We start from the raw sequence: 14,698 nt of genomic DNA on the forward strand, positions 1-14,698 counted from the left end.
TTAACGTCAGTGAACTCTTTAAAAAAGTTACAAGTCTTAAGAGAGTTAATGATGTTATGAATAATTAAAATGTTTTAAAACAAAAAAATAACTAGATTCATGATAGTATGGCTCTCCATGTACTTACTTAAGAACTTCAATTTATATGCAAATAGAAACCTTTAACCAAAACTAACTCATTACAAAAAAAACTCAGTTCAGATTAAACCAACAAAAATTTAGAAAAGTCGACATCAAATAAAAAATATGTGGGATTGATGGTCTGTCATACAACAGGTGTGGGGGTTACTTCAAAACTATATTTTCAAGTTGTACTTCAAATTCATCATTCATTGTTAAAAGCAAATTTTGGACGTTGATGACAAGGCACCATTTTGAGGTACTTCACATTGTAAGAAGACTCAGGTGTGACCCAAGGAGACTAAAAATTGCTGTTCGTGGGTACACATGGTTGTGTGTCCTTGGGTACAAAGGTATGCCATTTTGGTCTTGCAAGGCAGTCACATCAACAGGACCACAGTTTTACAACATTAAAAATCAGAAACAAAACCTTCAAAATATAGGGAATCATGATATCTACAACAAAAATGAATAATACAATCCACGACGAAGTAAAAAAAAGAAATTGTTCATGCTTTTTTATTTAGATCCTACTAAAACCGGAAAAATGCGATAGAATCTTAAATGTTCATTTGATGGCATTGAAACTTTCTGGAGTATTGTAGAGGGTGTGACACACAGGTTGAACCCCAATTAGGATCCCTCTCTATGATACATGGAATTTCCCGACCGACGTCCATAGGAACAACCGTCCATGGGTACAGCAGCTTCCCCTAACAATGTGTAAATACACATTAAAAAATAAGATTTAAATGTATTAAAAGGTTGTATCAAAAAACGGGGAGGGGGGAGGGGGTTACCTGAACTTTGAGAGCCTCTGCCATATTTGATAATACTTAAAAGCTGTCAGTATACATTACTTTGCACAAGTTTTCTGAAAAGTATTTGCTATAGATAAATAAAGAATTAAAATTAACCAAAATGCATAGCTTTCACAGCTTAAATGAAGAAAACAACATCCATTCTAAAAATAAAATGCTCCATGATTTATCAAATAAAACAAGATACATTTTTTTTTTGATCAGATGAAAATGAGAATTCATTAAAAAATTGCACAGAAAATATAAAAGGTCATTAAAAACATGAAAAGGAGCCGATTTATTTAGGACTGAATAATTAAGTTAAGTATGAAAGGCACTGAGCAAGAATAGTTGATGATTCACTTTGACACATGGCCAAATGAACTAATTCCGACTCATATCTTCTTATGTAAGTCCTGGCCATTGGGCTGTAAGAAACCAAATTGCGCAAAATCAAAGCACTCGTTAAACGAATGCTCTCTTCTAAAGCCTGCTCTTTCTCATTTGATGATGTCTTTCTTGCAGACTGCTTGTTTGGATCAATATCTTGAAGAGCACGGCGTCTTATGGCAATGATAGCTGCATCGGAAGAGTAGACGGCATTAGGAGGAGGATGAGCTGCAGTCTTTCTTCCAAGTGGCAATTGTTGTTTCTTAATACTTTGAGAGTTCAGAGATGTCTCATTGCAGTGCCAATCTTGTAAATGCGTGAGTAATGACATTCTTGGTCGTTTCATTGGACCGCAGCCATCCCACAAGCAAATCATGTCATCATCACTTGCTGGAACATGAACCTGGCTGATATGAAGGAACATTGAAGGAATCTTAGAAAATTTTAACCCACAGCCCCTCCAATTGCAAGAATATTTCATGTTCTCGCACACTGTACTAGGAACTTGTTTCATTTCCTTTGAACTGGAAGATCTAGTATACGGCAGTAAAATACGTGAGCCACTCAATTCCTTTTCTTCAGAAAAATTATTCAGGACAAGTTTTATAGCAGCAGATTGGCTTTCTACTTGTTTATTCGACACAACACTATTTAATGATGTATTGTTTAATACTTGTGCAGAAGATTGCAATGAAACAAAACTAGTTTTCTGAACAGAATCTTCTGGATTTTGAACCTGAAAATTGGAAGTACTATTTTTTTCTGATATTATTTCATAAGCTACAGCTGAAGCTACGTTATTGTTACAGTTTTCAATACAAATAGGCACAATAGGTAAAACATCTAAACACGATGAAGCATTTGGAGCAATAGAATTTTGAGTAGCTGACGCAGCAATAACTGGATTTTGGGAAAGACAAGAAGCATTTTCAAGATTATGGGATGCAATTTTAAAGGTTGTGTTAAGAGATGAAACTGGAACAATTTTGAGACATGTTGATTCTTGTACATTAGAGATGATTTTCAGATTAGAATCTTTTGATGACAAACAATTTTCAGTCCCAGTATTTGATTTACTTCTTGCAACTAATTCAGTTCCTTTATTAAGAATGCTGGACAGCAATGGAGATTTTGAAATTATTGTATCAGACTGCAGTCCCAATACACTAACGGAAGAAAATTCTTTGCTATTTTGCTTAACAGGAGAACTTAGAAAGACAGAAGGTGATGAAATGTTTGAAAAGATCAACTGCTTGCTCACTATGTTATTCTTAGAACTATTTAATGAATAGTGTTTATCAAAAGAAATTTCATTAGATGGTTTTATAGATTTAGACAATAGTGATTCAGGACTTTGTGATACTAATATAATTTTTTCAATTTCAGCTCTCAATTTAGGATCCTGGATGCTTGAGATATTTTGAACTGGTGACTTGATACCATTCAATGAATCAATTGGTACGCAATTAATTAGTGGGACTACAGAACATGTTGCTGTTGGAATAACGTTGCTTGAACAATGGTGGTTAACTGATGCAGAATCATTTGCAGCAGATGCAATGGATTGATTTGTATTAGTTTTATTATAGAACTTTTGAGCGACATCTTCAGAAATTTTAGATATCAGTTTCTGTTTCAGTGAAATAAAAGTGATTGGAGTTGAAACTGGAGAATCAACATATTTTGCAGTTTTATTTATTTCAACATGCTCTGTATCTGCTGTAAAAGAAATTTTCCTTTTATTTATTGAGCACGGAAGTAGTTTTTCTTTATTTGAAACCGAAATGGAGTCTGGAACATTTTTCTGAACCATTTTTGTATTTGGAGTTGAATTTTGCTTCCAAATATAAGGGTCAGGAGGCATAGATTTCAAACTAAGAGCAGGACTTAAACTGATTTCACTTTTCTCTTCCAACGTCTTTATGCCTTCTCCATTTGCTTTATTCTTCTGATTTTCTGACACTGATTTAAAATGATGGAAGGTTTGTGCTTTCATTTCATTGATTGGGTTATCAACTACAACAGACTCATGATGAGATGAAAATGAATGTGAAACATTTGAAGTTTTGGAAACAGTAGACTGTGCAGAAGGTTTCTTTTTAAGACCATAATACCGATTACTTTTAGCACCACTTTTAGATCTGTACACTTTTAACTTACAATCAGGAAATACACTTTTAATGTAAGTGTGGAATGAACTTAAACCATTTTGTGTGATATCCGATTGCTGACAAAAGGAGACATACTGTGAAAACATTTCCTCCTGCGAACATGAAAAATTTTCGCTTTTCTCATATTTGTCTGTTAACCATTTGCATGTAATATTTTCAGAACCACCTGTAGTGCTAGATCCCGTCTTCAATGAGTTTGTCGAGGTTGAAGCCACTTCCTTATTTAAGTCTGATTCAACAGGATATAGAGTTTTGATAATTTTCATATTGATGTATGCAGATTGCTCAAATTTATCAGCTTCACATGTCAGCAAACTAACTAATGTTGCAACAAAATGATGTCCACTAGCTATTTTGTCGCACGGATATTTTCCCAAATCAGACAAAGCATAAAGAGCATCCAGAGAGTGAGTTAGCAGTACTATATCATGTACTGTCAAGTACAGTAACAACTGTTCATATACTTCTACATTTAAAAGAGATGTAATAACATCTTCATTTGCTATGCAGTAACACAGCTGAGATAAGATATCCATGGATTTTATAACTATAAAACGGTCAGCAGAGCTTATACCCTCGATAACAGTTTGCAGTATAACACGTGAATATATATCCTGTTCAGTAGAAACTTTTAGTTCAACAGCTATATTTCCTAGTGTGTCATATGCAGTCTGTTTCAAAGATCCCCATGAAGAATGAATACATAACAATAAAAACCTTAATAAAATTTTATTATCAGCTAACACAGACTTATTTTTTTTTTCAAATGATAAATTATATATTATGACAGCAATTTTAAACACTAGTTCACCTTCAAAAGATGGACACCAGATGCCTTGCCTAATATTTAGAAGCGATTCATCTGAATTGTGCTCATTCAGATCTGAACCAAGAAACTCGGCTAATTGATCATTTCTAATATTAAGAACACTTCTCCAGAACCATGCCATATTTCGACCTTTGACATCCCTCCAACTTTCCAAGTACAGTGTCTTCAATGCAGCATCATCTGAGTTCCAAATTCCTGATTGGGCAATAAGAAAATCAATCAATTTCGGTGACTGACTTAAATCAAAATTAAAATTCTCTTTGCTGGACAGCAAAATGCAGATATTTAAAGCTAATTCTTGCTCATTTGGCAGCCCACAAAGCAGAGACATGCATAATTTAATGTAATGATTAGGGGAAACAAAGGTTTCATTAAGACCAAAACTCGAACGACAAGCATCTGAAATATCATGCTGCGCAATATCATAAACCATTGGCACATTTTGACAAATTTTTAATTTCTTGGTTTGAGATCCTGCTTTTACATTATCACTTTTCTGTATTCTCAGAAAATGTATTTTTTCATAATGTTTCAAATAACGAATGTAGATCTTTCGAAGGCTCAGAGAAATATTCACACAACCTCTCGGAAATTTCAGGATGCTGGCAATATCATTCCATTTTCTTTGCTCTGTTATTACTTTAAAGCCTCCAGCCTCAGTAACTACATTGTAAAAATGAAGCAAATTAATTTCACGGCCACTAATTTTAGGAATGTGATGAAAAGGCGATCCTCTGTTTTGGTGGAAAATTTTTAATTCATGAAGAAATGCATTATAATGCTGATCATTAATTTGACCACTTTTATGTAAGCTCTCCATGATCAACTCCTTGTTCGTTTTCAGTAAAAGTAACTTGTTCGATTGAAAGAAGATTTTGATACAATTATAGCATTGTATGGGTTATTTCAGAAACCTAAAACCAGCAAGCTGAAAGAAAACGGAAAGAAGTTATTAGTTAAAATTTACATAAAACACTTAAGACAATCTGGTGTAATAATTTAAAACAACTTTTGAATATACTTCAAAGCATATTTCATGGGAAAACAAAAGTAAAACCTGTGAAAGGTAATAAAACTTGAGGACATGACATTAATACTATGCCACGACATTAAAAATGAGGAAATAGTTCCACTGTAACATAATGGCAACACTGTCATTCGGAGTATCTTTGAGCATGGCTGCACTAGATGGCGCTTATGCTTGACAATTTACGACTTTTCTGTGATAAACCGATGCAGCTCATGCAAATGTCACTGTCATCAAAGTTTGTTTAAATTTGATTGGGTATCGCCCATTTTGACCGCTAGAGGTGCTGATAGGCACCCCTGCATCAATCAGTCAATGGCAACGTAATGGAAACAGGGGTTCCCTGTAGCGCCTTCTTTGTTGCCAGGAGTTTCAGCGATTATCATGGCCTATAAGAATTAAGTGGGGGCCATGCTTTGAGAAATTCTGGTCAACTTTGTGCCACTTCAAATGTTTAACAAAAAAACTTGAAGATCTAGTGCTTCACAATGCTGGCAAGGTTATTAAATCAGTTTTTTTACCCTTTTATTTTAGGAAATAGGTTTGTACAGCTGTACACAGAAAATTGTAAAGTAAAACAAATTTAAAATTGCTATTTGGAAGCATTTTTGGAATGCTGTTTGGAAGTTGTTGAAATGTTACTTTCTTCTTCAAAGTAACATAAGATTCATTTATCAGAGATATTCTTCCTTGCATATGGTGAATTTTTCTCATTTTTCTAGTGATAATCTATAGTAATTTGTTTAGTAATATTTAGTAAAATGACAAAATGCAAGACAAGTTTTCAGGCTAACTTTGAACCAGCTCCATGTTATGCTTAGTGTTGTTGTTTTGTATCAAGGGTCAATCCAGGATTCAGTTTTCGGGCCCCCATGAGAAGAGTAAAATAGTTTTGTTAATTTTCTTTATTTTTGTGGGAAAAAGTTGTATTGGATAAAAACTTAAAATGTATGCGTTTTTTTTTTTTTTTTTCCAGAAATTTTTTTATGATACACAATAATATTCTTTTAATCACTAAATATACAGAATAAAAGTATTGACCCTAAAATGAAATCCCAGAATAAAAGAATCTTCAAATTTGTGTCAATAATGATATGATAAATTTACTGTCACAAAGAGGGAACTATTAAGAAAGTTTAAAAAGTATTTTCCATTCTTTTTTAAATTTAGAGAGATTTTTTAAATCAAATAGTATACAGCTATCTATAATTTTCTTAAGTAGTAAAATTAAATTAACAAACGATAAATCAAATAGACAGGGTTGCCACGGAAGTTCAAGAATGAAATTCCCAGACATTTCCAGGCTTTCCAGGTGGTTTTGAGAAAAATTCCAGGTTATCGATCTCCACCTTCATTTTGCAACATTAATATATACATCTCAAATTTTGATAAAATTTACCTCATTTTCAAACTTAACAAACAATGGTTACCAAATTATATTTATTCAAGCTGAAATAATCAAAAATATGTACTAAGGGTGTTTCAAATTTTTTTTTTCAGCTCGAGTTCAAGACACCCCTTATTTTTTTAGGCTTACTAATAGTATTGTGCTGTAAAAGTTTTAGCTTCTTACTCAAATTTTAAGAAGTTGCTCAATGACCCCTCAATTTAACATTAGCCCTAGCATAGAAAAAGTCACAAATTTAGAAACATTTAATTTTTCCAGCTAAGTAATTATTTTATTGCAATGTATATGCATATAACTCATGTATATTATAATAGTATGTAACATTGTTTTTTCAGTTCAATGTATTTTTTTAACCCTCTTCACATACTTATGAAGTTTGGGGAGGGGATTGAGCACCCTCTTTCAGTTGAAATAGGAAGCTAAAATTCTTCCAGTACATTACTATCCACAAGCCTAAAAACATTGAGTGGTGTCCTGTTTTCTAGGAGAAACCTTTTTTTGTTTTTAAGTGTATTTTTGAACGACCCTAATGTACTAACACAAGGGAAGCAAATCACTTTAATAAAGAATTAAGAATTAATGTAAATGTAGCATATCTTCTTTTCAATAGCGAGGAGACACTGCCTTACATCAAGTGAAAGAACTACTAAATTAACAATTGTGACATCTGTATCACAAAAATAAAGTTAATTGCTAAAATAATCTGAACTAAAAACTTATGAAACCTAAACTTTTCAATTATTGCCTTCCACTTCTCCAATCCATTAAATTCACAGTGCTTTTAGACTTTGGCCTGTAAAAAAAATCATGCATCTTTTCACTCCACATATTTCCCCTGTTTGTTGCTCATAAAGCAGGGGTGCCCCCTCCCAAGTTCAATGGCATCCCCCCCCCCAATATTTCTGAACGCCTTAGCGCTTTTTTTATTTTTAACCCTCTTTTTTATTTGTTTATTTATTTATTTATTGAATATTTTTTTATTTACCTTTTTATTTATTTTTATCATTATTGTTTTAAAAGAAAAGTTCTGCACTAGTTTGATGGCGCATCCCCCCCTGTGGGCACCCTGTCATACAGTTAAATTTTGAGCAATGCTGAGAAACTTCTCTGATGTGCAGATTTTTTTTAAAAATCGGATTACTTTTATTTTGAAAGAAAGAAGCGCATTGAAAGTCTTTAAAGATCACTACCAAAATACTAAAAGATAGCGATAATTTTATAAAAAAAAAACTTGTTAAATTTAAAATTGTCTAATGAACTAAATTTACAGAACAAAATTGTTTAGAAGAATACGATTTCATTAATTAATTTAAAGAAGTAATATAAAATATGAAAAGATCATTGCAGCTCATTATAAACTTTAGTCGTACTCGCAGATAAAACAATATGCTGCGTATCATAACTTCAGAATTGCTGACGTAAACAAGCAGCGTTAGACAGAGCCCGCTCAAACTAGGAAGAAAAAAAATACCTTCTGCGCATGTCCACCACCAACTGCTAGACTGCTATGGCGCGGGCCAATGGCAGAGAGCAGGGTTGGCAAGGTTTTGGACACTACGGTAAAAACCATGGTAAAAACCCTGGTTTTTACCATCCTGTCCAAAACCCTAGCGACCAAAACTGTCCGAAAGTGTCCAAAACTATATTTTAAGAAAAATAGTATTGTGTCAGAAAACATCAAAAAACAGAATAAAATGCATCAAAGTAATGTTTTATATTGAACATTTATTCAATGAGAACATTCAACTTACTTATGCAGCTGATTTTAATCTAGTTGCATAGGAGTTGAATTCCTGATAAAAATTTCAATTTTTATACATAAGTTTATTTATTTTTGATAATAGGAACAAAATTTCCTTATGTTTATGCATGTGTGCAAATGAAAGCAGGGTTGGCAAGGTTTTTACCATCCTGTTCAAAACACTTGTGTCCGAAAATGTCCAAAACTATTTTGTGAGAAAATATCAAAAACAGAACAAAGTGTTAAAATTATTTTATTGACTATTTAATATATTTATTCAATGTGAACATTCAGTGTAGGTATATATATATATATATATATATATATATATATATATATATGTAACTTATTTATGCAGCTGATTTTAATCTAGTTAAGTAGAAATTATTAAATTCTTCATCAAAAATTTCAATTTGTATGCAGGAGTTTTTTTTTGCATAAACTAAATTTTTTAACATTTATGCATGTGTGCAAAAGAAAGTGTTCAAAATATAGTGCAATAATTGACTTAAATGCAATAAATTACAATTTTTTTTAGTTACAGAATGTATATTAAAAGCGTAAACTAAAAAAAGAATAGCACAAGTTTTATAATATAAGTGTTTAATCATCAATTTCTTGTTCTTTAATCTAAGATTTAAAAAATGATTTTTGTTAAAAAATCATGTAAAACTTATTTGCAAAAACCATTTTAAAAATTGAGCTATTTCCTTGCACTTAAATATTGTACATTTAATAATATTCCTTTGCGTTATGAATGGAACTGAAATTAGTTGTCTTGGTAGTGTTGTGAATTTCCTTTCAAAACTCTACCAACTGTTAAATAAGTTTTTGTGAAAAAGTTACTGGCAATTTTTTTTAAGTAAAATGTTTTTTAAATGAACATTTTGAAAAAAAATATTATCAAATACTGATTAATTAAACCTCAGTAATATCTTTATTTATGCATCATGAATATTGCAGTGAAAACGAATTGATTAGATTACACCCCTTTAACTTTAACATAGTTTTGGACATTTTAAGGCAGTTTCAGACACTTTTGGACAGTTTTGGACGGTAAAAATCTCCTGTCCTATCCTAAACCAGTTTTGGACAGTCCAAAACCCAACCCTGGCAGAGAGTTGATAAAAACAACTGCAGGGGGAAGAAGAAAGATGGGAATGACAAAACGACAAATGGTGGCAGGAAAAACAAGGCTGAAAGTTTTTTTTTTTTTGTTTGACGACATAGACCACGGTCCGCACTAAGAACGAATGGAAAATAAAAGAAATTCCCCCGACATTTCCAGAAAATTATGCAATTTTTCATTTTTCCTGACATTTCCCTGATCATTTTTGGCCATTTTCATTTTCCCTGACAATTCCAGGTTTCCCCGGTGCGTGGCAACCCATTCAACTCCCATTCATTCAAATGATTGAAATGCGGTACACCCTCATTTCACATAGGTTTATTTTATTTGGGATTATTTTACGCGGATTCGATTATACGCGGTTTTGACACCTTTATTTTATTTTACGTGGTGGAGGCATTGCAAACATTTTCGCCTCTTTTAAAATTGAAACTCCTAAGGTTGCAGATAACACATAAGAAACTTCATTTTAGAGTTAGCTTAGGATACTGAAAACTTTTTTGTAATTGATATCAGAGCTCTTTCCAGAAATAAAGGCATAAATTTCACAACATTCAAAGCTCATTGAAGAACAGCTGTTAGAGTAACAAATAAGAATGGACCAACGAGGATACCAACAGATGGCACAGAAGCAAACACCTCTGATATTGAAAATTTTGAGCCATTCCTTGATAATGGCAAATGATTTTTCTGATTTGTTAGTGAAACAAGATCCTATCATCAGGGTTCATAGCAAGTGGAAAAAAATATACAGGAGGTTAAAAGAAAAAATATAGGACTTTAATAGTAAAATATATAGAAGTTCAATAGCAAAATATATAGGAGTTTAAAAGGAAAAATATAGGAGTTAGATAGAAAAATAATATAGGAATTTGAAAAAAGTATAGGATCTAGTAGGCATGTTTGGATCACTGTACAAAAAAAAAAATGCCATTATCAATACAATTCTATATCATGCATGAAGTTATGGCAATGTGAAGAGTCACATATGTGAGAGCAAATGAATTTTCGTATCTACAGCCGCTTATATGAATCATGTTTGTTTAAGACAAATTTGATTTAATTTCGCAAAATTGTGTGTGCCTGTTTTTCTTTTTTTTTTTAAAAGTGTAATTCTACATACAATTTAAGAGATTTTCAATAAATTTTTGGTCAAATGAGATATTATTAGAAGTATATCGTGCACTCAAAATATCTATTCTTTGATTATTTAAAGAATTTTATCACAAAACAGTATGAAAAAGCAATTACAAAATTCAGTTTTTAACTTACGTGCTTTGAAAAATGCATCTGTTATTGATTGCTAAAACTAGGTAATCATTATTTTGGACATTCTTTTTTTAATGTCATAAATCTACTCATAGTCCTTGATATTGGTACCTTATTGCTTCAATGCCAACACTAATGATTAAATGTCCTGTCGACTCCACATCTCTCTCCTCCCACTGATTTTGTTGGACATATCGTTGAAAAAAATAGTTACAAAAAGTGTGCAACACTCTGTCTCCAATTTGTTTCACTATTTAAAGAAAAAAAACTAACTTTACTAAACAAAGGCAAAGAAAAAAAGGCTGCGCTAATGCATCACGTTTGAGGGAAATGGTCAGTCTCATATGCTTGATTCATTTAAGCAGCATGTTTGATTCAAAAATTCAGCAATTTCTTACTATTAAAACTGGATTTTGTTTTGTTTTCGAGGAATTGATTCATTAAAGTGGCTGATTTAATTACCCGGCGCCCACTGTAATGGCATTATCCATAATGTGTGTATTATTATATTAATTAAAATGTGTATATATATTTACACACACCATGTATAAAGAGTGAATTTAATCTAATCTGCCAAATGAAAAGGGGCGTTAGAAGAGCTCAAGTGGAGCACAGAACTATCCAGTATCCTGTCCAATTTGAAACCATAATCAAGTAGATTTAAAAAAAAAAAAAAAAAAATCTGAGATGAAGACTGATTTCTGAAATTCTTGGAAAATCTACACACAAAAAATAAGTACATATTTGAAAAAAAGCGGGCAAAATCCTATAAAATGACTTTTTTTTTCATTGACATAGTTACATTTTTCTGCAAGCTACAAGCTTTGAAACAATTGAAGTACTCAAAGTTGAATTAGTACCAAAATCTGTACACAGCCTTTTTCAAAAATAATCATTTGAGCTACAAGCGGTCATTTGAACTACATGTAAGATTGTATGTGACAAAATTAAAAGCTTTTAAAATCTTTACAGCAGTACACTTCAAATTAACATATTATACTATTAAAATTACAAAGTAAACTTATTAGAAGAAAATAATTAATTGAAAACAAGTTAATGCAAGAAAATACTTGGTATATTTCATAAAAATTATCAAACATAAGTTTAGTACATATGCCAACATTTAAGATGTAAGAGTGCACATTGCAGGGGAGAAAGAAGGAAATAATGGATCAAAGCATTATGAATATTTGGGTAGCATTTAACATCTAATGAAAAAAATACAGGAGTAAGTGAGAAAATATAGGAAATATAGGAGAATATTTGAAAATTGTGAAAATATAGGAAATATAGGAAGACTATGAGCCCTGCTTCATGGAAATGAGATGGTGATCATGGATGCGTTAAATGCCCCACAAAGAACTATAGAGGAAAATAATGACTGCCAAAAGAAGATCGTAACAGCTTTTTTTAATAAACACAAAGTTAATTTATGTTTTCTTATGGGACGTTGTGCATATGTATCGGAATAAGTACATTAGTTAACTTTATTCCTCTATCATTGGATTGAAGTATTTTAAAATCTATTGAACCTAGCCCTCATTTCAACACTAATATTAGGTCTTGATGTGGTTTCAATTTATGCAGCATTTCCGTCAAACGTAACCCCCACATAAAACGAGGGTCTACTGTATTAGTAGGACATAAAAGGATTGAAATCTCAAATATAATTATTTAAAGAAATTGCCTTTAATATTAGCTATTCACTTATATGATATGATCATCGAAATTTTAGGAAAAGCTACATATAAATACTGAAAAAAATTTGAAATTTACATAATTTGCAACATTTCTTGACTTAATAATAAACAATGAACACTCAGGATTTCCATGCTTTGCCACCATTTTAAATTTTCTTAATTAACTATTTTGGTAAATTTAATTTCAAATTTTTTTTATAGATTGAAGTTAATACTGATGGTGATATCAGTTAGAATCAACTTGGACGCAAAAGGATTAAAATTTTTGATTGGGCATGGCAGAATGACGTGTGGGCAACCTCTCAATTACACAATGTGAAGTACAAAAATGTCCAAGCGATAGAAATACAGTAAACGAAACTCAGCTAGTTTTACATAAACGGATGCAACCAGATTTTGATATGCGGTTAAAATCTGAGCTAATCATTACTACCTATAAGAAGGCCCCATCAATGGTTACCTTAAATGAGAGATGACATACTAAAAAGTGGTAGAGTCAAATCCTAATTTGGCTGTTTAGCGCTCTCAGTACTCGCCAACGCAAGCGACAATCTCAAATTAAGTTTTGAATTCTTTGCCATCTTTTTTTCACTAATGCTACTGTACAACAGAGTTCACTCTTGGATTTAGTAAAACTCCGTTTTGAAAGCATTTTAGTAATATTACACTATAATGAAGAATAAAAAAGAAATGAAAATCTCTGAAGTTTAATAATCTATAATAGATATAATTTATAACATAAAAACAGGTAAAAAAAATGTTTTCTTTTGAAATTGGAAAAAAGAAATTCAAAAATTGGTAAGAATAAAGCTAAAAACTTGTTTTAATTGATTGTGAAAGATGAAACTTATGCCTCTAAGGAAAGTAAACAAGAAGAAAATATTTCACTCACAACTGACATTTCTAAAAATATTGCTTTCTGTTTTACAAAATATTTGATTACTTTGTGCTGCAGATAGTGACGCATGATTTACATAATTCTCATGTATATTTTTATATTTATGCAGAGTGCATTTCATATTCAATTATACATTTTATTGTGATACCCACTGCGTAACTGAGTAGGTGAACGCTCGCTTCTACGATAGTGGATGAGAAAATTTAAAGTATGTCGTTCTTGTTCAAATATCAGTCTATCATAGTTAAAATTTTCATTTATGTTTACTTTATTATGATACTAAGACATTTTTCGAATCTAATGAGGCTCCTTAAATATTATACGCATATGATACAATGTATTGAACATTTTTGTTGCTGTAATCATGTTGTTCCCTACATTCTTTTTTATGTATTTGTTCAATTTAAAGAAAGAAACAGCACTAACTTAGAAAAATAAGTGTTTTGATTTTTCCTTTGATCTATGTTTATAAGTTTGACGAACTACTGTTCACAAAATAATAGCTTTAGAATTTAAAATAGCTTTTAAGAGATATAAATTAAAACGATTTTCATAGGGAAATTTCCCCCCAGTCAGCCTCTTTCGGTCATGTGACGAAACCAGTAATAGGGCTTTCTATGTGGGAGGTGGTGGGCTAATATGTAAAAAGAATCTAATTTCCGTAAATTTTAAGCCTAACCCATAACATTTTGTTGCATATGTTTTAGAGTTCAAAATCCATGCTCTGCAGAAAATCCGGATTTTCCAAGCTCAAATTCGATCATAGTTGAAATTTATGCCATGATTCTAGGCACGAGAGAACACCCTTTATAATATATATTTAATTTAAAAATATTAGGTCATTAAAGAAAAATTAACCAGCTAAAATCTTAGCTGTAAATTCTGCCTTGGTGTAAAATGAGTCCTCAAGGCTTAATCACCCGAAGTTCTCTAGCCACCAACTACAGAGTGACAAGAAATAACTTAGACACATGGGATACATTATAAGTTTAAAGCTAATGAAAATATTACAACCAAACTTCAAAATAAATATGAATACATTAAGTTGTCTAAAATATTTAGATTTTAAAAGTTACCACCTTTAGCCGAAATACAGAGCTTTATACATGTAACACAATTTTCAGGGATAGGCCGCAACTCCACTTTTTATCCCATTCCTTACATAAGGATTTCTTTAGGGATGCCAAAGTTACATGAGGTATCGAACTCCCTGGTA

The 14,698-nt window shown here is 31.7% G+C and overlaps 1 protein-coding gene across 1 annotated transcript in view; it reads right to left on the minus strand.

Annotated features, from left to right (window-relative positions):
- Window positions 1-1,146: 1,146 nt before the first annotated feature.
- Window positions 1,147-14,698, minus strand: part of LOC129234193 (AT-rich interactive domain-containing protein 2-like) — a 35,436-nt gene continuing 21,884 nt past the window's right edge. Inside the window, exon 4 of the mRNA XM_054868112.1 lies at window positions 1,147-5,238. Within this exon, the coding sequence (XP_054724087.1) occupies window positions 1,237-5,130 (3,894 nt within the window). The 5' untranslated portion in view covers window positions 5,131-5,238 and the 3' untranslated portion in view covers window positions 1,147-1,236. The remainder of the gene's footprint in view (window positions 5,239-14,698) is intronic.

The sequence above is a fragment of the Uloborus diversus genome, chromosome 1, assembly GCF_026930045.1.
Source record: "Uloborus diversus isolate 005 chromosome 1, Udiv.v.3.1, whole genome shotgun sequence".
Lineage (NCBI taxonomy): Eukaryota > Metazoa > Arthropoda > Arachnida > Araneae > Uloboridae > Uloborus > Uloborus diversus.